The sequence below is a fragment of the Nannobrachium achirus genome (assembly GCF_963921795.1).
Source record: "Nannobrachium achirus genome assembly, chromosome: 9".
NCBI lineage: Eukaryota > Metazoa > Chordata > Actinopteri > Myctophiformes > Myctophidae > Nannobrachium > Nannobrachium achirus.
This window is the reverse complement of record NC_137818.1, coordinates 48,631,723-48,658,726: the sequence shown is the minus strand read 5'-3', so window position 1 is coordinate 48,658,726 and position 27,004 is coordinate 48,631,723. Positions and strand designations below refer to the sequence as shown.

At 46.3% G+C, this 27,004-nt stretch overlaps 1 protein-coding gene across 2 annotated transcripts in view; it reads right to left on the bottom strand.

Annotated features, from left to right (window-relative positions):
• The window catches only part of agrn (agrin), a 295,737-nt gene that overhangs the window by 94,723 nt on the left and 174,010 nt on the right, over nt 1–27,004 (bottom strand). Inside the window, exons 12-16 of one of the 2 annotated variants that reach the window (XM_080733225.1) lie at nt 20,588–20,707; nt 17,547–17,711; nt 15,525–15,668; nt 13,113–13,237; nt 10,808–10,913 (exon numbers count right to left, since the gene is read on the bottom strand). In XM_080733225.1, coding sequence (XP_080589351.1) covers nt 10,808–10,913; nt 13,113–13,237; nt 15,525–15,668; nt 17,547–17,711; nt 20,588–20,707 — 660 coding nt within the window. The remainder of the gene's footprint in view (nt 1–10,807; nt 10,914–13,112; nt 13,238–15,524; nt 15,669–17,546; nt 17,712–20,587; nt 20,708–27,004) is intronic. The other variant, XM_080733226.1, reaches the window with a different exon arrangement.

The window sequence follows — 27,004 nt, the reverse complement described above, 5'->3', positions numbered from 1 at the left end:
CAGCTGTTTTCACTACTTTTGTGCGACGGCCTTGTGTGATGAAGCAGTGCTTTGCTTTGCGAAAAAATTTACAAATTTGAAACTTGGAGATACGAGGTTTCTGCCCGACAGTGACGATTTGCTCTCTGAGATGTAGTGGAGCAGAAGAATAAAGTATTTGTATTTATTTTCTTACTCAGTGAAAGTAAATGTAAGTCAAAACTGCACAATACTTGAGTAAATGGGGGGGAGCCGCACTAGGAGACCAGAGAGAAGGCAGACGGTGAAATTGGAAAGATGGGAACAAGACCAAACAAAACCATGTGAAAGAGAAAAAAAAGACGAAAGAGTGAAGAACAGGAAGGTGTCAGAACCGAGCTGACGCTAGAATAATGGCAGCGAAGGATCCGGTGAGAGCGGAATAGAGGAGGAGGGTGATGAGGAGGAGTAGCCATGGGGGAATGCGAGAGAGAGAGAAAGAGAGCTATCTGGCCATATGGCCATATGGTGCCACTTGCTGCCAATTTGCCACAAACCTACAGGTGATGAAGCCATATGGGACAGGCCGGTCACTGCCAATTGTCAGGACAATCTTCAGGGGAGGAGGCTTTTTGCCGTTACACTTTTACACGGCTAAGCAGAAGAAGATCAATAATTTGTTCATGATATCCTCATCCAAACTACAGTGCACCTTTTCACGAAGATAATCATGAATATTTCATAATATACTGTACAAAATGTAATTTTTTAAAACTCTGAGTAAGTAAATACCGTAAATAAAAATAACATAAATATTTGATATACTTTGAAACTAAAAAGGCAAAGAGCCATGACAGTCGCATTAAAAATGTATATTCTTAATCTACAAAAGTGTGAAACTTCAGCAAAGGCAGCCTTCATCTGAGTTATGATATTTCTTTTTTGCCATGAAATGTTGTTTGTGTCTGCGGCATTAGCATGCCGCGGCATTGAACCTTGCGCGGCTGTAAGCGCTGCATGTAAACAGCGGGGACGGCTGAGGCGTGCCGCGGCGCTGAGGGGAGCGGGGAGGCTGCGGCGAATGCTAATTCGCACCCAGTCACACGTGAAATGAGCTCGTGATCTACAGTAACCCCCCGAGCGGCGAGCGGCGAGTCGAGCGGATCCCCTCAGCGAGGCCGCATCCGGGGAAAGAAATTAAACCCATTCAGAACGGGTTACACATTATTGCGTATCATTATTTTATGCTTTAACTATTGAAAAATAGCAGATATACAAGCTCACAGCGCGGCACCGAGTGCCGCACAGCGAGCTTGTAGATCTGCTATTTTTGAAAAATCGTGAAAATTTGAATTTTGACCCGATTCTATGAGTGTCTGTTGAATCCTTCTGAGGTTTTTTGGAAAAACCTATGTTTCTATGTCAGCAATCTGGCTCTAGCCATCGTCAAAGAAAAGGTCCTTTTCACTTAACTGGAGCTCAGTTAGTCTGTTCTTGAGAGACTACTATGTCAGTGGTTCTCAAACCTTTTCATGTGAAGGACCCCCAAAATGATATTTATTTGGCCCCGGACCCCCATCTCAAAATATTTAGTTCCAGGGACCACCCAGAAGCAAAAATTTAGTTACAAACGTTCGCTTTAAAAATACATATATTCAAAGATTTGCACACATTTTCACGACGTTTTCAAAATAGCAGATCTACAAGCTCGCAGCGCGGCACTCGGTGCCGCGCTGTGAGCTTGTATATCTGCTATTTCTCACTGTTTAAAGCATTCAATAATTAAATAGGGCCTAAATGGGTTAAAAGATCCATGTTGGCTGTCGGAGGGCCGCTGCGTGTTGGCAGTGGTGCTGGAAGAAAGTACTGGGATTTTATACTTTAGTAAAAGTAGGATTAGCACATGTAGAAATGTTACAGGTTAAAGCCCCGTATTCAATATTTTACTTGAGTGAAAGCACTTAATTATAGACATTAAAAACTTACTTAAATACCAAAACTATTTAAAAAAAATGTCCAGTCAGCTCTACAGTCGTGAGCTTGTAAATTGGCTATTTTCAAATAGACTAAGTACAAAATAGGGCTTAATAAGCGCATGACTTAACTAACATTTGGATTAAAAAGTATAACATTTGGTCCTGAGATGTCATAGAGTAAAAGTACAGTACCTCAAAATTGTCCTTAACCCCTTTAGGCCTAGAATTATTGAATGCTTTAACCAGTGAAAAATAGCAGATATACAAGCTCACAGCGCTGCAAGCTTGTAGATCTGCTATTTTTGAAAAAGTCGTGAAAATGTGTGCAAATCTTTGAATATATGTATTTTCAAAGCGAACGTTTGTAACTCACATTTTGCTTCTGGGGGGAATCCCTGCAACTAAATATTTTGAGACGGGGGTCCGTGGCCAAATACATATCATTTTGGGGGTCCTTCACATGAAAAGGTTTGAGAACCACTGACATATAGTAATCTCTCAAGAACAGACTAACTGAGATCCAGTTAAGTGAAAAGGACCTTTTCTTTGATGATGGCTGGCCAGATTGCTGACATAGAAACATAGGTTTTTCAAAAATTCTTAGAAGGATTCAAAAGACACTTATAGAATCGGGTCAAAATTCGAATTTTCACGATTTTTCAAAAATAGAAGATCCACAAGCTCGCAGCGCGGCACCGAGATAGTTAAAGCATAAAATAATGATACACAATAATGCAGGGGTCTTCAACAGGGGGTCCACGACCCATAGGGGGTCCGCGGAGGTACTGCAGGGGGTCCGCAAAATTATTGCAAAAAAAAAAAAAAAAAAAAAAAGATTTCAAAAAATGTTTTTTTTTTTTCACATTTATGTTAAAAAATAAATCATGATTCTATCCATTTTGAATAGCTTGAATACATGATTACTATGCAATTGACAGATTGTTGATATTATTGACATTGGTTCTCAGTTAATAAGTAGTATGTTTAGAAATGGTAGTGGTACGGCCCACCCTGCTCGCTGTAACTTGTACATGTTTAAAATAAAAAATATGTCGTAGCCCCGACCCCCCCACCCTACGAGGTGGTAGGGGGTCCCTACTCCATCTCCCCATCAGTTTGGGGGTCCCCGGCCTGAAAACGTTGAAGACCCCTGCAATAATGTGTACCCGTTCTGAATGGGTTTTAAACACAGTACTTCAGTAAATGTACTTGGTTACTTCCCCCCACTGCTCGAGACAGGGGTAACTGGAGGCAAAGATGGCGGCGGTTTCTGTGCTGCCGCGCAGATTTGGAGACATGTCTGGCTGCAGACCACAGATTAGGGGGGCGGATTGTGTGAGGGATGCTATTGGATAGTATGAGAATGACTCAATCCGCCCCCTGGAATCTCAATCCACCCCCTATGACGTTGCACGGACGGGGCGGAAGTCTGGTGAGGGAAATGTTTCAGAGTCCTGCTGGACTTAGAAGAAAAACTGATAAGCCGTTTTTCTTCTGAGTCCTGCTGGACTTAGAAGAAAAACGGCTTGTGAGGGAAATGTTTCAGAGTCCTGCTGGACTTAGAAGAAAAACGGCTGGTGGGCCCGGGGGGTCCCTGGAGGGGGTCCCCGGGCGGCGGTGCTCGGAGGCCCGCCAGGGACCACCGGGGACCGCCGCTGGTGGTCCCCGGTGGTCCCTGGAGGTCGCCAGGCCCGGTTTTCGGGGCCTGGCGCCGGCCCTGGGGGTCCGCGGGGGTCCGCGATGGCACCATCGTGTGCGGGGCGGCGAGCCGGTTCCGACGGTACCAGGCTCGAGCGCGAGGCCCAAAGGGCGGTTGAATAGGAGCCTATAGCGTTTGGCGAGCTTGGGTATCTGCTATAGATGCGAGATTTTTTCTAAGTCCAGAATATCCACAGGTCCCCATGGAGCTTGCTGGTATAGAGGCCGGCGCTGGGTGGAGTGTGGCCGAGGAGGGAGCCCCTAGTCGGCCTAGAGGGTGTGGAGGGTCGGCCCTGGTGCTCTGGAGCTCCGAGCTCCAGGCTCCCTGGCTCAGTGCCCACTTTAAGCACTGACTAACACTAAAAGGCAGGGGCAGGGGAGACAAGCTCAGGGGGTCCCCGGGACCTCCAGAGAACCAGGGACCACCTTTTGCATCCCAAACCCGAGTAGAGACACCCATCTGGGCCACTTTCCGCCCAGCACCAGCATACTCGACCACCTCCGGAGCTCCAGGGCCGGGGGGGCAGCGCCGTCGCCGGCCTGCCCCACCGAGAGTGCCCCCAGGTCGGCCTCGAGCGGCGAGGGGCCGGCCCCTGGGCCCTGGAGCTCCGAGCTCCAGGCTCCCTGGCTCTCTCCCCCCCTCCCTCCTTTGAAAAACTCTCCAGAGCAAAGTGGGAACTTCCTCCATCAGGAGGGTGCCCCGTCCGTGCAACGTCATAGGGGGTGGATTGAGATTCCAGGGGGCGGATTGAGTCATTCTCATACTATCCAATAGCATCCCTCACACAATCCGCCCCCTAACATACTATCCAATAGCATCCCTCACACAATCCGCCCCTAATCTGCTGTGGTCTGCAGCCAAACCCACTTGGCAGATTTGCGGGGCGTGGGGAAAGTTCTTCGAATGGGAGTTACTTGTTCTGTGAACGGGCGTGGGAAAAGGTCTACGATAAGGCTGGGCCTGGGATATAATAAAGAGAGAACCAGCGGCTCGCCGCTCCACTCGCATCCAACTTTGGGTTTGGGGTCTCGGCCGCGGACCGCCTCCAGTTACCCATGCAGGCGATATAACAGGGGATATATATATATAGAGAGAGAGAGAACCAGGGGCACGGGGCGGCAGCTGTTCCACTACTATCCGACTTTGGAGCATCGGAGTGGGACGGCTGAGTGGCTCGTATCGCAGACCACCTCCGCCCTCCGGGGACACCTGGAGGTATCGTGGAGCTCCGGGGACCCCCTGGCCGCGCCGCGCTACACCCTGTGTAGCCGGAAAAAAGACCCTTCTAACGGGGTGGCTCACGGACGGCGCCCGGGGACATCGCTCGGGGGGACGCAAATGTGGTCGCGTCGCTGCGGAGGACCGCCGCCTCTGCAGCCCACTTCGGATAGGAGTGGAACGGCGGCCGTCCCGTGTCCCTGGTTCTCTTATATATCCGCATGTCCCCCTGTTATATAGCCAGGGGTCCCTGGAGGTGGTCCACGGCACGCGTGCCACTCGTCGCCGACACTAAAACTAACCCTAACTCTACCCCTAACCCTAAACTTAACCTCAGTAACCGTACCTCAGTAACTAACCTGCCGACGCTAGTCGGAACAGCGGCCCGTCGGGATAGTGAGCGGACCCCCGGTAAAATGAGCCCCCGACCCCCGTCCAAAATTCGCTGCGCATTAAGTTGTGTAATTACGGTAGAAACTGCGAGAGTGGGAGTGGGAGCAGAACGGCGAGCTGCTGGCTATAGGCTCGTGGCAGCTTTTCCCACGCCCATCACGCTAACGCCCATTCGAAGACCTTACGCCACGCCCATCTGCGCCCATCTGCGCAGCAGACTCGACTCCAGTTACCGGTACTTGGACTGCTCAAGGGGCTTTGGGAGAGAAGAGAAGGAGTCCTTCCTGCTGTGTGGAGCTATGCCAGGCAGGGGCGTCACAAGGGGTAGGAAAGTGGGACTGAGTTACCAGGGCCCAAGGTGGAGGGGCCCTAGTAACTTTAGCTATTGAAAAATAGCAGATATACAAGCTCACAGCGCGGCACCGAGTGCCGCACTGCGAGCTTGTAGATCTGCTATTTTTGAAAAGTTGTGGAAATGTGCGCAAATCTTTGAATATATGTATTTTTTAAGTGAACATTTGTAACTCAAAGTTTGCTTCTGGGGGGTGTCCCTGGAACTAAATATTTTGAGATGGGGGGGGGGGGGGGGGTCCTTCACATGAAAAAGTTTGAGCATCACTGACATGGAAACATAGGTTTCTTGGCACACATTTTCACGATTTTTCAAAAATAGCAGATCTACAAGCTCGCAGCGCGGCACTCGGTGCCGCGCTGTGAGCTTGTATATCTGCTGTTTTTCAATAGTTAACATTCATGGGGGGCCCGCAGTGAATCCTTGTACCCAGGGCCCAGAATTTGGTGTGACGCCCCTGATGCCAGGTACAGGATTACATGTTACCTTACATCTCTATTGCCAGGCAACAGAGCGACTCTCATTTTTCGCTCCCGAAAACCCACGGCACTGAATTTGTAATCACCAGATGTTCTGGGCCGTATCAAAGCCTCGTCTATCCCCCTCATTCAGATTTGTTTTGGTTTTTTTTGGCACGACCAAAGCTCTTGAAATGAAATGAACATGGGGGGACAATTTTCAAAAAGCCACGCCTCCGGCCGCGCACAGTCCGACAAACACACTCCAGGGAGGTCAAGTGTTGCAGAGCAGGTCCGCTGACGGTTGGAGGGATTCATGCGACGGATTGCTGCCTGCTGGAGCCAGGGATTCTCAACCTTTTCTGGAGCAGGGCCCACTTGAATCCCCCCCCCAAAAAACACCTGACCACTTAACGCCAACGTGCCGACCCATAACGCCAACGCCAATACTTAACGCCTTAACTCCAACGCCGACCCATCTGACTGCTGTGTTAAAGGACCACTTCACCTCTAGGACAACCAGATTGTATTTTATTGTTGTTTGGGACACGATCAACACAATTATTTTTTGTGTTCAATCTGTGTTTTTAGATATTTTAGTATTTCAGCATGCTACAACTGGTCATATGCAGGCCCGCACAGAATCTGCGCCCGCGGTGTTCCGCGGTGAACTCAGAACGCAGATTTTCCGCGGAATCTGAAAACTTTAATGTTGCAGTAAAAACCCCAGTGTATTTTGGCACCCGTTTGAATTAACCTGAACGCATCCCGACCCTCCCCCATTGTCTGTGACTAGGCTAAATGCGCCGTGCTGTGAGGATGCTGTGAGAATGTCCATGAAGAAGGGAATTAGTGTTGAATAAAAAATGACCAAATCAAAGGTTTGACTGACGGCTCTTACTGTACATTGTGGTACTTTAAGGCTTATTTAGCATGTTAAGGGTTGTTATTTGTGCTCCAAACACATTTATTATAGTACTGGATAACTGTCTAATACCATAAAAGGAAAAAAAAACACCCCGCAGAATCCCTCAGATTTTCCTCCTGAATCACCACAGAAAACCAGAAAAAAGCCTGCAGATTCCGTTTGGGTTTAGTCATATGATGCAAAATGCATCATATGACTCATGTGTTGATCGTGTCCCAAACAACAATAAAATATTCACCCAGAGGTGAAGTGGTCCTTTTAGTAGTCAGATGGGTCGGTGTGTGGATTTTCAGAGCAAGTTCATTTTATAGACCAATCAATTGATTGTGCTCCGGCTTGGATCAATAGAACTAATGTAGTGTAATTTCAGATATTTGGACATACATATCGTCATTGTCAGGCGAAAACATTGTATGTCCCAAACCGTTCGTTTTGCATTTATCATTTTAAAAATGATTTAAACTAGTGAAAACAGCCGATCTACAAGCACACAACGCCTCGCGGTGCTTGTAGATCTGCTGTTTTCACTACTTTTGTGCGACGGCCTTGTATGATGAAGCAGGGCTTTACTTTGCGAAAGAACGCACAAATGTGAAACTTGGAGATACGAGGTTTCTGCCCGACAACAATGTTTTTAAACAAGGGTTTAAAGACTCATATTGATGTTATATTATCATCCGCCAATTATTTATTTGGGGGCCCACTCGCAATGAATATCTTCACCAGCCCCCCAGTTGGTTTGGTTTATTGGTTGGGACATCGCCGTGCTAGCCGACAACAGAAAACAAGCATTATTCCAAAACCGAAAATTTTAGGCACCTGGCGCTGGTTTGTGGCCAACACCCCCAGCTGGCACTGCCAACCGCCTGTCCTCCACTCCCCCCCCCCCCCCCCCCCCCCTCCCCCTCCTCCCCCCACCAATGTGCCCAGCGCCATGGTGTCTCTTCAGCCCTGCAATAACGGCAGCCACCAGCCAACATGCACGCCTCCGCGGTGTACATCATGAAAGCCATTGGCTTTGGCACTCTTCTGAGCACCTGTTACTGCACTCCGCCCCGAGGCGACTTTGGACTGACTGACGCGGGGAAAGAAATTGCCGTACCGTTTCTAAGTGAAGTGGTGTGTGCCGCTGTTGAGGGGGACCAAAACGCTGAATGATTCAGAGGGGCCTGGTCCTAAACAGTAGGGCCCCTGGAATATGCCAGAGATAAATATTATACTCGTCGATGGCAAGAACTACATACGCACTTTCATTCAATTCATCCATCCATCCATCCATCTTCAACCGCTTATCCGGAATCGGGTCGCGGGGGTAACAGTTCCAACTGACACTTCTAGATTTTCTTATCCCGAGCAACTTCCTCCACTCCCTCAGGGAGTATACCACGGCGCTCCCAAGCCAGTTTGGAGATGTAATGGTTTGGAGATGTAATCCTTCCACCTGGTCTTTGGTCTGCCACGGGGTCTCCTCCCAGTGGGACGTGCATCGAGGACCTTCCTAGGAAGGCGCGCGGCCATACCACTTCTTTGCGTCCAAATTGTTAGACACAATGATTCTGGAGTGTTTTAAAGGTACAACAGTTTGCATCTATTGTCTCCAGAAAAAACAACTCACAAAGAGCTGTGTTTATAAGTGACATCATTCCCATAATCCGAAGGGACGTCTGAGTGTTTCTATGTAACATCAATCCTATAACCAGGAGGGACGTGGCGGCCGTTTAGATCCCATCACCCAGAAGGAGGGGTGCTCTGTAATTGGCTATTCAGCTAGTTGTTAAACAACTGCTGTGCCATACATTATGAATGGGTAGAAGTTTCAGATGTTGCATTAAAAAAGCAAAAAAGAAAATAGCAATGACTATATAACCGAAAATGCTCTGGTGAAAAAAGAAGCCACTCGTATACTCGGCCATGAAAAAGTGTTAATCGGTGCTCCCCTGGTGTTTTAATGTGTCAGTTTGTGTCAGTATTACCAGGCCCAGGTGTCAGGGGGACCAGGGTTTCTACCCCCCCACACATCAAGGGATTGATGTGTTTGGAGCAGAGAACCTAATCCCCACAGTGGGCCCAGAAATCAAACAGGAAAAAGTGTCACCAGAATGTTGGGGATTGTGAGGCTCAGGCTCCAGTCAAAACGGCAGGTCTGTATCTACAGGGGAGCATCTGTCAGCCCGCGCTCCTCTCCCTAAATTACTCTCTCGCCGTCTGACACCGTTCCCTTTCCCTCGCGTGGGGCGTCGCTCTCGCTCATTCTTCTGACACCTGCTGCTCCGCAGGCAAACAGACATAAGCAATTCTATGTGCTCAATTGTTACGCGTTGGAGTTCGCTCTTTCAAATAGCCTCCAACTGTGAGACCCTGACAACAAAAACTGCCGCGCAAATGGGAGGCGTTGGAAGTCAGCGTGAGACGCGCGGCTGCAAACATCAAAACGGGACTCGGTTCACGTGACGCTACTGTACGTGACTCCTCAATTAATCGTCTCTGTCGGGTGGAAATCTCATATGTCCAAAACTGTCTCTTTTAAGGATAGCAAAAGTAGCGGCCACATTTCAAGCTTGCGAATCCGCTAAATTTTGATACCTTTGTGTGATGCTGTAGTATGATCAATTAGGGCATTCATTTACGGAAAAACACACAAAGGAAATAGCTGAATGTTTGCCCCAGAACTCTACCAGAACAGGGTTCAGTGTCGTTCGTGCGCTCACTCTGCTGTGTTCTCTTTCCCCCTACTAATTATCAAAGGAACAACCATGTTACAAGTAACTACTGCAGCCACTATTACTGTATGTGTTTGTGTATGCTCTACCATAACAGAAATCTCCAACCTCAACAGGATGTTACTGGTGCTCATATAGACAGACAGGCAAATGCCTCTTTTCGACTACAAGAACTTAAGCTCAGTCCACAACAATGCAACTAGTCGCAACTTGCAAGAAATTGCCGCAGTTTGGACTGACTGGTTGCAGACCGGTGCTATTTGGGGATAATGGTTGCAAGTAGTCGCAGTAGAAAGTAGTTGACTGGCCATAAGCGAACCGTGCTGTACCGTGAAACGTATTTCACAGGTTCTGGATGTTTGTTTCCAAGCGCTACAGCTTGGATTCTGATAAGGTTCAGAGTACCTAATTTGGGCCCTTCTCAGGACGTAATACCCAACTTATTATTCAATTTCTTCTTTTCCTAAAGTACTGTAGCAAAAATAGCAGCTCACAATGCACTGTGAGCTTAGAGCGGCTATATTCACTTATTTTATGAGACCTACCAACTCCCTCTTTAGGGCTGTTTCTGGTCAAGATGGGAAGGTAAAAAACTAAACAAAAATAACTATCACAGAACTTCATGGGTTCTGAAAGGTTTCATGTTATCGTCGTTGTCGGGTGGAAACCTTGTATGTCAAAAACCGTTTGTATTGTATTTATCATTTTTAAAATGATTTAAACTAGTGAAAACAGCCGATCTACAAGCACACAACGCCTCGCACCGCGAGGCGTTGTGTGCTTATAGATCTGCTGTTTTCACTAATTTTGTGCCACAGCCTTGTACGATGAAGCAGGGCAAAAGAACGTACAAATTTGAAACTTGGGAGATACGAGGTTTCCGCCCGACAATGGCGTTATGGAAGGTTCTGGGTGACCCTTTGTAGTCAAAAAGTGTTAAAAAAGACAGATGGGTCAGAAAAAAGGCCGAGGCAGAGAGATAACAACAATCTCAGAAACAGGGGATGGTGGTGATAGGAAGGCCTGCAGCACTACTCATTATCTTTCAAGCGGAGCACCACATCATCCCCTGTGTGTGATGTATGACGGCTGCACCGGGCCTCACCTGGACACTGGCCCAAGCTGTCCACCGTGATGTCCTTGTCCTGCCTGCAGGCGATGGTCCTCAGCTGGCACTGGTCGGCGTAGGTCACCCCATCCGAGCCACACACCTGCTCCACCCACCGCCACAGAGATGGAGAGAAAAAACATGTAATCCTCCCCATCGGCAAGACAAAATATCACCACAAGAGCGTTTGACTTCTCCCACCGTGCTCGCTGTCCGGAGCGGCCATTTTTCTAATAGCGACCGGTAGGGGTGTAACGGTTCACGTGACTTGCGTTAAGGGTTCGAGATTAGCCTTATTCACGGCCCGCCCACCTACTTCCGTTTCTCAGTTTTCCCCGGGTGCTGACTTCAATTTAGAAGGGGAAACTATACTGGACTTAAAGCCAACAAATCATTATTTCTAACAGTAAAGTAAATTATAGTGCTTTGTGCCGTTTAGTATCTTGTGTTCTTGATCATGCTAGCCGTATTGTATACTTTACTATTCGGAAATTGCATTAAATTTGCGATTTCTCTGCTAACTCCATAGGCTATGGTAGGATTTACCCCTTCAAAATGTGACTTCAGCACCCGTGGGATGCTTAGTGGGCTGGCCGTGAATTAGGCTAATTAGCTCCCATGATGCTCTGTGTGGAGTCATTAGCATAAGCAATGAAAATGTGTTAACTCATAGAGGTCCACGACGTGGCAACGCGTCAATCTCTTTGATGTCTCTGTGTGCCCATTGACGCGCTCGGCGCGTTGTACAGTAAACTATACTGTACTGTAGCTACTGTACCAGGCTACCGCGGTGATGAAAAACACTCCATTTCCCGAAATGCAGCGCGAGATCACGTGAACGGGAAGTGCTGTCTCCCTCATAGACATGCCTGTTACGCTGCTGCAGAAAAGTTTTTTCTCCTAATCTAGTTTTTAAATTACCTTCTTGTTCAAAACGCGGCCGTTACAAAAGCACTGCGGCCCGCGATTGTTTAAAAACGGTCCTGACTGAAAGAAAACATTGTGATAAACAGGACATACCGGTACTTGGATTACATTTACTCTGATTACTTTTTTGCCAGGAGGACCTCAAAGGTAGGTAAAATGGCGGGTTGCCATGGGCGATTAAATGTTGAATAATCCTGGGCACGCTACCAGTTAATATAGCACCATAATCATTTTAACCCCTCTATCCATATTTTATATGTTGGCCATTAAAAAATAGCTGATAAACAAGCTCACAGCGCATCACGTCGTGCTGTGCTGTGAGCTTATACATCTGCTATTTTTTAAACCTTTTTGAGAAATCCTCTCTTCTGGGGGTGCCTGGCACAAAACACTTTCAGATGGGGGTCTGCGGCCAAACACATAGTTTGGGAAGCATGAGCATAAGGTTGCATGAAGGAAACAGGGTAAACACTGCTGGTTCATATCAGTGGCCTCCTGTTTCTGTCCAATGGTGTCACTTCAAAAGCAGTGGCAGGTTATTGTTGTTGACATTCCTATCCACCATTTCCATGGAAACAACAGTACCCCCCATAACCAGCAGAACTGGAAGAAGGCAGGGCATATCTTGTAGCTCTGGCCATTCCTTCTTTATCTTTTTAGGCTATAACAGTCTTTTGCTGCTTCAGTGCTATCATAAACATGTCAATCATTAGCCAAATGGAAACTCAGAATACTAAACATCTTTTAAATGTTTGCTGTTATTTGGTTTTATTACCCGGCTTGGTTGAATGCTTGATTCTGATTGGTCAAGCGCTTAAATCAGCGGTGAATTATAGGCGTATAATGACCGCTCTGCTCTATAATTCACCGCTGCCTAATCAACGGCTCAGGGCACCTGCTGCATTCAGGCTGCGCTGCGTGAATTTAGTGCTGTATCCAACATGTCAGCCATGTAAACAAACACACAGCATCATTTACAACTAAACGTTGCTCTCAAGAATGTTTTTAAAAACATTTTAAGCGGAAAAATAGACGACGCAGTATCAGAAAATGGATTGTATTTGATCAGCGCTTCCTTGTTTTCCAAGGCGACCGTGTTGCGCTGGGGGGGACGCCCAGCGCAACACTTGTGGAACACTTTCAGCCGTCTGTAAACATGGAAATACTTTGTTTTGTTTTTTAGTTTTGTCAAATTATACATTTTATTGAGTAGCCGGGTAATAAGCGGGATAACATCTCGCTCATCGGTGATTATCGAGGGATAGGAGCCCTTCAGATTGAAAAAAAGATAAATACAAAAGGAACGGTTGCCACCCGACAAGGGCGATATACAGCATACACGGTGGCAGGTGAATAAGTGACATCCAGTACATACCTTGGTCTTGTTCTTCTCGTCGCAGTCAGGTGAGGGACACTCACAGTGGGCCTGGCCGTTCACCTCCACGCAGGACGCCCCGTAGCGACACTCCAGCTCCTCACACGACGTGGGCGCCTCCGGACCTGAGGAGAGAGAGGTACAACACGTTCCCAGCAGGGTCATTAAAGGAGTAGTTCACCCCCAAAACAACCTTTTTCAATTGATTACTCACGCCATGGAGGGTTCAATAATATTTTTTTGTATTTGTTGCATTCCTAAGACAATAATTTGATTACTATAAATATACCCCCATTGATTCCGGATGGGGACCCAAATGGATTTGGGTCCCGGAATCAATGGGGGTACATTTACTAAAATGAAATCAAGTCTCCATGACATGCAACGCAAACTTCAACTTGGGCTTCATGTCAACTCCACTGCGGTGAAAGATCGATTACTCTGTTGCAGGAAAAAAAGAAAAAAAGAAAAGAAAAAGGGGGTAAAAAAATATCACTCTGTGTGTGTGGGGGGGAGGGGGGGTCTTTTTTCTTTCTGTGTATCTAATGACCCAACACTCCACAAGTCCTCTCACTCAAAGGAGTGACTGAAGCGTTGAAGCAGCGATGGCAAGGGTGGGTGAGGCCAGGCGGCTGAAGATAACTAAGTACATTTACTCAAGAACTCATGCCTACAGAACAATCTTGAGGTGCTTTCACTTTAGCGAATATTCGACAGCTTTAGTTAAAAGTTACATTGCAGATTTGATCATTATGACAAAATATAAAAATTAACCACTTACTGTAAGTCCTATTTTATACTTTGACTATTTGAAAACAGACTGAGTTACCAGGGCCCAAGGTGATTTATTTGAATTATTTTATACTTTACCTATTGAAAAATGGCAGATATACAAGCTCACAGCGTGGCACAGAGTGCCGCAATGCGAGCTTGTAGATCTGCTATTTTTGAAAAGTCGTGAAAATGTGGCCAAATGCATATCATTTTGGGGGTCTTTCACATGAAAAAGTTTGAGCACCACTGACCTTAGAAGGATTTGAAATATTCACACTCCACACACATTTTCACGATTTTTCAAAAATAGCAGATCTACAAGCTTGTATATCTGCTATTTTTCAATAGTTAAAGCACAAAATGTGAGTGAACCCTTGTACCCAGGGCCCCAGAATTTGGTGCGACACTCCTGAGCACACCGGGTGTGACGTTGGCCCTTGTGCTGTCCGCCCCGCTGCCTGTGTGTGTGTGTGTGTGTGTGTGTGTGTGTGTGTGTGTGTGTGTGTGTGTGTGTGTGTGTGTGTGTGTGTGTGTGTGTGTGTGTGTGTGTGTGTGTGGTTCATTAGCCACTTTCTACTTCCAGTCCACACCCGGCGGTAGGCCTTAATGAAAGAGCGACAGGCCACCTCGGCAGCGAGCTGTAACCTTTCTTTCAACGGCCCCGTTTGTTTGCTGCCTCGCGCTGCGCTCATTTGGGAGGGGGGGGGGAGTCGTGGTGGGGTTATTATACCCGATCAATTATTTAGACCGAATTTATATGCATGGTGGGAAAAAACCCTGCCTGTTTATGCAGGGCGCAGATATCGTACTGGCGTACATGCAGTGGAAAGTAACTAAGTACATTTACTAAAGTACTGTAACCTTACTAGACTAGTAAACTAGACTCCTCCTACCTTCTGTTCGAAGAGAGTCTGGTTTACGAGGCGATAAGTACTGTACTTAAGTAAAACATTTTTGGTACTTCACTTGAGTATTTACAACTTCGAATACTTTTACCTCTACGCCACTACATCTCGGATCCAAATATTGTACTTTTGTACTCCACTACTACATCCACATGTAATACATTTATATGAAAACGTTAGTTACTAGTTACTTTGTAGAGTTTGATTCTTATTTCAAAATATATGTTAACCACTTCAACCCTATATATGCCTACTGTAAATTCCGGCCATTTGAAAATAGATAGTCTACAAGCTTTTACTAGTTTTGTGCCAGGTTCTTGTATGATGAAGCAGGGCTTTACTTAACGAAAAAACTTACAAACCTGAAACTTTGAGATACAAGGTTTCTGCCCGACAGTGACGATATGGACTCTGTCGAGTGGAAACCTCGTATGTCCAAAAGCTGTTACTTTTCAGGACACGCGTGTTTCTGTTTGTTATTCTTTTACGACGTTACAAAAATGATGGGGTCCGAAAGAAGAAAAAAAGCGAAACGTGGCGGCAGACAGGTGGGACTGACAGTTTTCAGCACGCTCTGCCAGTGCTGCAGCCATAGCAGCAGGTGGCATGCCTCCCCCTCCCCTCTATACCTCCTCTCCTCTCCTCTCCTCTCCTCTCCTCTCCTCTCCTCTCCTCTCCTCTCCTCTCCTCTCCTCTCCTCTCCTCTCCTCTCCTCTCCTCCTCCTCTCCTCACCTTGGTCACAGCCGTTGGTTCCCATCTTGCTGCCGTCCGGACACACGTTGCACTTCATGCCCTTCACCCCCGTCTTGCAGGAGCACAGGCCCGACATCTGCTCGCAGTCGTCACGCACTGAACCTGACGCGTCGCAGTTACACGCTGCATGGACAGATAGATGGACAGACAGACAGACAGACAGACAGACAGACAGACATGGATGGATGGGAAGGGAGGGGGAGTAGGAGAGATGGGAGAGAGACGTAGACAATGAAACAGATAGACATCAAGGTCAATATAAAAAATGGGCGACGGTGTGGAGAAGTGGTGTGTGTGTATATGTGACATTAAGCGTGATGGAGAGAAGGGTAAATGTCTTCTGGGGTGAATTATGTCTCGGACGGGCACAGACAAATGTGCAGGCTCGCAGGCACACAGTACACAAGCACACGTGCGCACGCACGCACACACACACAAACACAGTAAAATCCTGAGTGTTCATTTAACTCGGAGAGAAAATTCGACGGTTCAGTCGATTACACCCACCCACCCGCACGCACGATTACCGATCACCTAAGTGCACCTACAGTAATACACACATGGCGGTCTCCACCGTCATGTGTGTAGCCTATTAGGAGTCTTCTTGAGTGGCACCGCAGCGGCAAAGCTCAGCCTCGTCACGACCTTCCTTTGATGCACATCCCCCTGTCAGGATGAGGGGTTAGGGAGCGGTTCAGAGTGAGGCTAGTGGGTGCTTCGAGGCAGGCGAGCAGGGGATACACAGAGACAGAGGCAGAGGAGGCGGAGGAGGTGGAGGTGGAGGTGGCAGCGAAGAAAATGACCTCCCCGGGGAAGGGAGGACAAAGCACACAGTGTTCCCAGGAATCGATGATACGCCTGTGTGTGTGTGTGAGTGACAGTGTCTTTTCGTTTGCTCGTCAGTATAGGTTAAACCTCGTTACGGTGGGGGTCGAGGCACCGGCCTCCCGCTGTGGGCTGAAAAGGCTCGGACGCGCGGCCCGTTACGCACTGCATGTCCAGGAGGTCAAACAGCAGCGGCTGAGGGATTTAAAAAATGCTGCCTGGGTTCAGTCACAGTGGCCTTTGCAAACAGGTGCTCTTCAGTGGAACAGGTAGAGGCAAAGGAAGCCAAAGTTCTACTTGTGGATGAATCAGACCGTAGGGAAAAAGGTACTGAGGCACTCCGTCTTTAGGTGAAAAACATGTATATATATTTATTGAGCAAGGCAACAGCTGACCGACGCATTTCGACACAACAGGGTCTCAGCATTGGCTGAGTGACCTCTGAGAACTGAAAAGAATAAACGGGAATTTGCGCATGTGTCTGTCCTCGGCTCTGCAATGAACGTGTGGAATCTATGTGTGTTTGGGAGGGGTTTGGCCATGAGGACACTGGCTTCCTTGATTGGCCAACCTGACCCGTCAGGCCTTGAGGATTGGCCGACGCTTTGTGCCGCTTTTGGTTCCACTTGCGCTTCACCAATATAAATGTTGGCGTATGTAGACATACTCAGTTTTAGGTGACCGTGGTGTCATTTTCTGTAGGCAGAAAACAACATTACGTCACTCACCACGGTGAGTAGCAACTCACCTATCACCCTGACAAATCTTATTATTGATGATCAGGCCATGACATCTTGGCCATATATGGAGCATGACATGAGGCGTGACGGACGATATGATCTGCAGGTTTTCATAATAAATGCGACCTACGGTCGCAAATAAACCTTGTACTGTTGGGACATACAGTGAAGGTGTCTGACCTCGCACTACTGCACCAGTGTATTACTGGCTGCTTGTAAACATACTGGTCAAGGAACTGAAGCTTAGGAATTAGCCACTGTGGAGAAAGAAAACTGCAAAGGTAGTTGCAGTTTTCCTCAGAGGCCCTAGATGAGAGCCTGGGCCACAAACGCGTGACATGTGAGCGTAAATGGAATGTAACGCTTTGACAGGACATAATGAACGCCGCGCCGGCAGGCATGCTGTACGCTGATGAAAAACAAACGGGCATCTTACGCGTGCAGCCGCTCATGTTCTCCGTCACGATGCCGCGGAAGTTCCAGAAGCCGGGCTCGCAGCGGTCACACTTCTGCCCGCCGACGCCGGGCTTACAGGAGCACTGGCCGCTGGTGGGGTCACACGTCCCCTTGTAGGCTCCGTAGCTGTTACACTGGCACTGGCCTGGAGGTGGGGACACACACACACAAATATGTCAAATACTACTATACTGTTTTCAAACTGTTATACTGTATACCTGTATAATGTGTATATCGTCGTTGTCGGGCGGAAACCTCGTATCTCCAAGTTTCAAATTTGTATGTTCTTTCGCAAAGTAAAGTCCTGCTTCATCATACAAGGCGGTCGCACAAAAGATCTACAGATATAGATCTAAAGATCTACAAAGCACACAACGCCTCGCGGTGCGAGGCGTTGTGTGCTTGTAGATCGGCTGTTTTTACTAGCTTAAATCATTTTTAAAATCATAAATACAAACAAACGGTTTTGGACATACAAGGTTTCCACCCGACAACGACGATATACTGTACAGAATAGAATAGAAAGAATGTCAATACACAAGTCATTGTACCCGCTGTTGTCCAAAATCCCTTATTTAGTTTCAGGCACGGGAAATATCCTGTTGTTAAACCACTTAAGACCTATATGTGACAAATCGTGAAAATAGCTGTCACAAAGCTTGTGAGCCTCTAGATTGCCTATTTTGACATTTTGGAATGAGATGAACATTTCGGAAATCTTTTAAAAACCTTTGCCTATAATGACATGCCCAAAATAAGGATAGCAGCTAGGAATTTGTTAAGACAGTACGATCTATATACAGAACTTGGGTATGGTGCGGCAGTGCAGTGGCCCAGGAGGTAGATTGGTACATGGGTTCCTCCATCGTCGGTGTGTGAATGGGTGAACGTCATGCACATAGTTAAGCACTTAGGATGAAGGCGCTGTATAAAAGCACCATTTATAGTGCATGAGTCAAAACCCCTTGCTTGAATTATAATGTGAAACCTCTCTTTTTTACGTCCTCCAATCGCCTGATTCTGCAGAAAGAAATCTGGTCTCAGTTTTGTTGCTTTAATAATGTAATTAACCCCATGACACACTGCAATGTACAGCTTTAAGCGTTAAACAGCGCTTTGTCCTGCAGCCGGACCTCAAGCACACAGTAGATCTGCTGTTTTTTTTTTATTGTTTGAGACATTAAACATTTTAGTACTTTTATCATACAGTAAGTATATTGTCTCTGTCGGGAAGAAACCGCTTATGTGCAAATTTGCTAAACTGTTGCTTTTCCCGGCAGTGCATGTGGAAGGCGTCCTCTCAGCACTTTGTGTAGTTAAGTTATTGGTAGCAGACAAAGCCATTGATTATTAGTTAGGGTAAGATAGGGTTTTAATTAAACCGGGCAACAGCACTCTGCCATTTTATGTTTACAGTTTTATGTCCAATAATGCTGGTGTGTCTTCCCGTCCTGCTCGCGCACGCACGCACGCACGCACGCACGCACGCACGCACGCACGCACGCACGCACGCACGCACGCACGCACGCACGCGCATGTGTGTGTGTGTGCGTGTGAGTGTGTGTGTGTGTGTGTGTGTGTGTGTGTGTGTGTGTGTGTGTGTGTGTGTGTGTGTGTGTGTGTCTGTGTGTGTGTACTTGTATTACTATACTTGTGTGGGTCGAATGTCCTCATGTTTACAATAGAATTTGAGGTAGAGGGCAATGTTCCTGGTTCTCACAAGAGAAATGGTTGTTTAATGGTTTAAAAAGAGTTTTAAGATGAGGTTTATAGTTAAGACAAGATTGAGGTTGGGGTTAGGATTAGACATTTATCATTTTGTTGCTGTCGCGTGGAAACCTCATATGTCCTAAACAAATTAAAAAATGGCAGATGGACAGATCTTGTAGACGCTGTACTGTAGTATGCTCAAGTAGGGCGTAAATTTACGAGAAAACACAAGTTAAAATATGGAAATAAGAGGTTTCTGCCAGACAGCAACGTTACAGTATGTAGTTGCGTGCCGGTGTCTCACACAAAAAATGCAAATCTACAAGCTCACTTAGGGTTGGGATTAAACATACCAACAAAAAACAACTTGTAAAATGTGTAAAATGTATGTGGTACTGTAACATCTAATTTCTGATATTCTAGTAACACAAAGTTGTGTGCGTCTGTGAGTCTGTGCGTTTGTACGCGTGGCCTTGCTGCATATAGAGCCTATAGAGAGAAACCTCGCTACAATATGACTTCAAGGTTTTTTCCTTTTCATTGAAACAACATTGGCTAGAAAATACAAAATAATCAAACTAAATAGACTACAGCGGTATCCAAACAAAAGGAACAAGACACAAAACAAACTATCTCCTATGACTGTACGTCTCCCACTGCCTCGCCGCCATGTAACCTTTCCTTGTACATGACAGTTAAGGGCTAGATAGTAATGAATAATAAATAATTGTTCTTGCCTATTATTACAGAAACAAAACAATATATACACATTTCCAACAGTGAATCCGCCGTCGAATGAAGCTTTGACGCATTCAACGTGGGTCTTAATTTTCACCTATTGTTGTTGACTATTCTACTGCGTTATGGCACTCTCAATACACAAGTAAGATATAGGGAGAAAGAGCAAAGCTATGAATTATGGATGACTTTACTTCTACGTTGGTTTATTTTATTGTATTTCAAATCACTGTGGCTGATTGCTGAGTAAATACACCTGCTTATATCAGCCATATGAAGTCTTCACTTCCTACTGTCAATATTTGTTTTACGCTATATGAGCTTTATGCACATTCCTACTCTTTCCTCTTTCCAAATGCATTTGGGTCCCCATCCGGAACCAATGGGGGTACATTTATAGTAATCAAATTATTGTCTTAGGAATGCAATAAATACAAACAAATATTATTGAACTCAAGTCTCCATGGCATGAGTAATCAATAGAAAAAAAGTCATTTTGGAGGTGAACTACTCCTCTAATGGTTAAGAAAATCGGAGCCCTTCTCCCACCATTGGCGATCAGCAGCCACTTACTGGGGCAGCCGGCCTGTCCCACGCCCAGGGCGGCCGTCTGGTTGTCGGAGCAGCATCCGTACACAGACAGGCTGCAGTGCTGTGGTGCCGTCTGCTCCGTCGGAGACGTGGACGAAACTGCTGATGAGGTGGCCAACAAAACAACAAAAAGGGGAGACAGAGACGGAAGAGAGACAGAGAGAAAGAGAGAGATGGAGAGAGAGAAAGGAGGGAATACAAACAACAACATTTCAGTGATTATGTATGTACGGCAGAGGGGAAATTAGACAACACAATCTCTGAACAACAACAACGACGCAACTTTTCCGGGCAAACAATGCAGTCGGTGTTGAGGTGCCCCCGAGGTGAAGAGAGAGAGAAGGCTGCCAGCCGGCTCCCAGATAACAATTCTATTTGGTGCGTTCTTTTTTCCTTTACCCCCACAATGACTAAAAAATCAGCGGGAAAATGATGCCATTACCTCGGCTGGAAAACAAGCAAGGGTTGAATTTGCAGCGGAAGACGTTCGCCACCTCCCGAGACACCTGTTCTCCTCATTTATTCCTACCTTACCGTGACCTCCTCCTCCCCCCCATCCCAACCTACAACCTCCCCACCAACAATAGGAAAAAAAAGAATGCTTTTCGCAGTACTGTGTCTGAGGGAACGGGGCCTAGTGTACTGCGTTTGTGATTGCGTGTGGTAGCCTAGCTATGTTGATGCTGCGCGCTGCCTGTGGGTGTACCAACCAATGCTAATATGACAGCTCTGAATGCAGCAGCAAAAATAAACAAACAAACTTCCTTCCCAGAAACTGCAGAACTTCCCCCGAAAAAGGCAAAGAAAAGTGCAAAAAAGCACATGGGGGATGGAGGGTGGGTGGAGTGGGGTGGGGGGTGTTTGGGTGCGGGGAGAGAGCGGACAACTATTAGTTTCGTGTAAGAGCTAAAGATATTATTGTTCAAACTCTCCCTAGGCCCTGAAGCAAAAAGCGCAACGCTCGCCAGTTGTGAAGACGGAGAAGAGAAATCCCCCCATCTCTCTCTCTCTCTCTCTCTCTCTTCCCTTCTCCACGGGCACGTGCACACACAGACATCAAAGGGGGCTTGAGCCCCTGCCCTTTTATCCGTGTGTAAGAAAGTAGTCTTGCATAGCCAGACAACTATTCCACAATCTCTGAATGCTATATAGAGTCTGGAACTACAGCTCCTGAATGGCGAGTAATAGAAGCTGGCATTTCCGTTCATGAACATATATTTTAAAATGTCATTTCTGATAAGCAGCAAGCTAAATATGCTTAGATGACTTTGTTTTATTTATATTAGGATAAATGTGCGAGATGTTAAAAACGAAACGGAAGTGGGGAGGCTTCACTTCCGTTTTAACCAGATACTCACCATTCTTTTTACGTTATTCCAAACTGTATGTCGGGAGCATTACCAAATCGCGGAGTCAACAGTCTGGCCACGCAAGACTAGTAAGAAAGTGCCCTCTCCAGACCACGAATGCAAGTAGCGAAAATAGCCGACCGCCAAGCTCACAACGCGTCGCGCTGCGACGCGTTGAGAGCTTGGAGGTCTGCTATTCCCAATAGTTTCACCAAAAAGGCCCTTTTAGATATTTCAGCCCCCTGCCCCTCTCACATTCTCTGCACGTCCCTGCTTCTCCATCTCTTTTTCCGTGTGTTGCTCATTTGGAGTTTGCAGCCAGTGGATACGGGGGCCATAAATCACGCTGTTACTGGTGTGGATATGAGCTGGAGCCTAATGGTGATGACTCGGCTCGCGCTCCGTTTTTTCCACTTGCTTTCCCACTCCCAGAGATGGGCTTTGGACACAGTTCATTTAACTTGCCACTTTCCTAGCGCTCCATTCTGCTATCTGTACTGAGCCTATTAGGACAAGGGAGGGGGGAACTTTTAATTTCATATGTTCTTCTTCTCCCCTTCAAGGGTTTTTTTTCCCCCTCGCTGGCCATTGTCTGGTGCAATACAGCTGGCTTTGATGTGCCGTATTAGCCCTCTCTCTCCTCCTGGAGGCTATACTGGACGCTGCATTTGTTGTGGCGTGGCTGAGAAGAAAAGCTAGTCCTCTGTATGCCCGCGAGGACAGATCTGTTCATGCCTCTTCGCGCTACTGTGCCGCGGTAGTGCTTCGTTTATACTAAGAAACAGTGGCTCAGGAAGTAGAGTGGCCGAAGGTTCCCGGTTCTCCCCCTAAAGCACTGGTTCTCAACCTGTGGGTCGGGAGGGACCCCCAGAGGGGTACCCACATTATTTTGGCAGGGTCCCCAAATGTTTAGCTAAATGTTAACATTGTTTTCTCACTCAACAGTAAACAGACCAACATAGAGTATAAGTTTATACAGGGCATCTTGCACATTTCTAAAGTGACCGTTTAAGGACTTTAAATACCTTTTTAGTACCTCTGGTCAAACATTGGTCAAATTGTCAAATATTAGTGTGGGCTCGCATGTAACACCATGTATGGGCATAAAGATCTACCCTTTGGTTGCACCTCATCTTTTATACTGTCTTTTGTACTGTACTGCCTTTATACTGTCGAGGAGAATAAGTTACGTAATAGGTTACCGGTATGTCATTTTTGAGGAGAACTTGACTGATAAATTAGGTCATTTTTGAAGAGAACTTAATATATAAATAATGAAGATAACCCTTTCAGCGAGCCCACAATAAATGTAATTCCTACAATTCCAAGTGCTTGTCAGGGTGGGGGTCCCCACTCCCCAGTTCAAATATGATTATTTTGGGGGTCGCGGCCTGAAAAGGTTGAGAACCACTGTCCTAAAGTAGGTTAGTGTTGCCGTGTCCTTGAGCCAGAGTCATACAGTGAACCTCTAAGTGCTCCCGATGAGCACGTTGGTGTCTAGCATGGTTTCCTCTGCTGCTGATGGCTGAATGCAAAGCACTTTGGATAACAGAGCAATATAAAGCTCCCGTAGATTCAGTGTGAAACACAGACACACGACAAAGTATAAACCAGGCTTAAACTAAAGGTGTTCCTCTGTCTAAGGCTCCAAGCCCTTCACATGCTGCCACTGTGAATCCTGACCCAGATTTCTTGTTTTTCCTATAAAAGGGCGGCTCGGCAAGGCAAGGCAATCAGCTCCCAGGGACGCTCCAGACTCAGACATGTTTCAGTGTCGAGGCAGCACCTTTCAAGCTAGCACAAAATCTGACATGTTTATGAACACAATCCTTGGGAGAAAAAAAATAAAATAAATAAAAATAAGAAGGAACGTTTCATACTCCATAGCTAGCGAGGAGGACCCGGGTGTTTCGGTAGAGATTTTTTTTTTTATTTTTTTTTATGCTTTGAGGTTAAGTTTTTGAGGCAAAGTTTGTCCTTGCATTGCTAATGCGGGACGGGCATTGAAAATTCCCAAAGATCTGAGTTCCCCCCCCCCCCCCCCTCCCCGTCCCCCCTCCCCGTCCCCCCTCCTTCTTTTTATGGCAGCCAATGGGAGACGGGGGGCCCGAAAGCTCTTGCAGTGGTAGAGGACTCCTCAGAAAAAGGGATTGATTATCCAGGCGTGGTGCAGAAAGCGTGACAGTCAGCGCCCAAGGAGGACGGCTTAGGAAGGGCGCCCATCTGCAGGGAGCGAGGGGAGAGCGAGCATGAAAACTCTTTCTCTCCCTCTCTCTCTCTCTCTCTCTCTCTCTCTCCATCCCTCACCCTTACAGCAGTGGTGGGAAGTAACTACATACTCGAGTGTTATATCGTCGTTGTCGGGTGGAAACCTTGTATGTCCAAAACTGTTTGTTTTGTATTTGTCATTTTAAAAATGATTTAGACTAGTGAAAACAGCCGATCTACAAGCACACAACGCCTCGCGGTGCGAGGCGTTGTGTGCTTGTAGATCTGCTGTTTTCATTCCTTTTGTTGCGACGGCCTTGTACGATGAAGCTGGGCTTTGCTTTGCGAAAGAATGTACAAATTTGAAACTTGGAGATACGAGGTTTCTGCCCGACAGTGACAGTATGGTTGCTGTATTTTAACTTTCTGTGTTTTTTTTTTTTTTTTTTCCGTAAATTAATGTCCTGCTTGATCATCTTACAGCGTCACACAAAAGCATCAAAATGCTGTTTATGTCATTTAACCCTGAGAAGTAACAGTTTAGGTCCTAAACTGTCTCTTTCTGGCGGAAACCTCATACTGTATGTCCTAAACTTTAGGACATACAGTATGAGGTTTCCGCCAGAAAGAGACTTTACTTTTCTTGAGTATTTTCATTTGTTTATAATTAATGCGTCTACTCCGCTATATCTCAGAGGCAAATATTGTACGCTAGAATTATTTCATATAATACTTACATTAAACACAAAATCCCTATTTTACACTTACTGTAGGCTATTTTTGAACAACAAATCTCTATTATATTCTAGTGCTTGAGCACTTTTACATTTGAAACTTCAAGTACATTTTGATGCAGATACTTAATACTCAATACAGGCCTTTTACTTGTAACAGAGTTGCGGTATTGCTACTTTTACTAAAGAAAAAACAATCTGAGTACTTCTTCCACCACTGCTTTCTCTGCCTTTCTCTCTCTCTCTCTCTCTCTCTCTCTCTCTCTCTCTCTCTCTCTCTCTCTAGCTCGCTCCATCCCTCGCCCTCTCAGAGCCACAGGGAATCAAACAGGCAGGAATGATCACACAGAATCCCTTCTGTGTGTCTCCGAGCAGCTCCCTGGACCCTCATTTCACATAGCCAGGAGGGAGAGCAGAGCAGTGCCGTGGCCAGCCTAGTGCCTCACACACGCTTATCTGGCAAACGTTCTCACTGCCAAAAAAATAAATAGAAATCCCCTCTGCATTCATTTAGTTTCAAGTTACACGAATGAAGTGGGAAGCAGTGGTGACGGTCAAGGGGGTTAGACAAGCATACTTGTGACCCAAACGTCATCGGTTCAAATCCCAAGATCTCCCATGGCAAATTAATTTTGTCTGGGAAAAGTTCATCATTATTTATCACGAGGACTGCAGACTCAAGGTCCTTGCGCACTAGGGGCGTTTTTTTCTCTTTCTTTTTTTGGCAATTCATTTGTCCAAAAATAAGCCAGGCAGCAGTGTCCTAACGGTTAGAGGAGCGTGCTTGTGGCAAAAAAGTTCCAGGTTTGATTTCCCCGGAACACCAGTAAAAATCTGGAACGCAACCCTCCCCCAACAGCACTGAAATGCCACTAAGAAAGGCACTGAACACCCAACTACTCCAGTGGAGCTGATCAGTGGCAAACAGTATAACGTCGTTGTCGGGTGGAAACCTTGTATGTCCAAAACCGTTTGTTTTGTATTTGTCATTTTTAAAATGATAGACTAGTGAAAACAGCCGATCTACAAGCACACAACGCCTCGCGATGCGAGGCGTTGTGTGCGTGTAGATCAGCTGTTTTCACTACTTTTGTGCGACGGCCTTGTATGATGAAGCAGTGCTTTACTTTGTGAAAAAACGCACATATTTGGAACTTGGAGATACGAGGTTTCTGCCCGACAGTGACGATAAGATAGTAGGTTGTACTTGGAAGTTCCCAGATCAAACATTGTTGAGTGAATACAAGAAGCATCTCTATCTGGTAGATACAGTAGATGTTGTTTTCATGCCAAAAAGTGGATTTTACACAAAAGGTGGGGTTCTGAGAGTCTTCTCACCACGGAGAATAGGCTTTCAACAATCCGTCTTTTGGTGCATATACTTTATTCTTTACTGCGGTGCAATGATGGAAAAATAAACGTATCATCACAGCGTTAAGGAGAACTCCTAAAGCTATGGCCTCTTTTGATAGATGCTAGTTATATATACAGAAAGTGTCTGCTAAATGCCTGAATTGTAAAACCGTAAACTGTAATTGCTCTCCACTCCGCGCCGTCAATGTGCCCTTGAGAAAGGGCTCTCACGTTGTTCACTCGCCAAGAGCGGAACACTGATCCGCTTCCAGGTTTTAAAGTGCTTCCACAGTAAAATCCTGAGTGTTACTTTATCCACGTGTTAAATCTGAAGTTAATTTTACACAGACAATTTCACTGTGTACGTGAGTGCATCGCAAGGGCATCCGTCGCTGCATAAAGCAAATGCCATCTCCCGACCGGAATCCGACCTGCTCTCGTTACAATTCTACTTTCTCAAGAAGCAGTTATTATTGGGGTGAGAAGACAGTGGTGTCACTACAGCTCATCCTCATCCCAACCTCTGGTAAGTACACCTACTCAAGTACTGTCCTTGTATCTCAGAGCAGGCAAGTACTGAACTTTTTTACTCCTCTATATATTCTTTTGACGGCTTTAGTTAGTATAGTTACTTTGCACTTGCAGATACAGTTTAATAATTAGTCAAATTATTGATCAAAAAATTAAATAGGCCTGAAGTGGTTAATGTTCAATACAAGTCCAATAGCATGATAAACATAGGGATGTGAAAATGT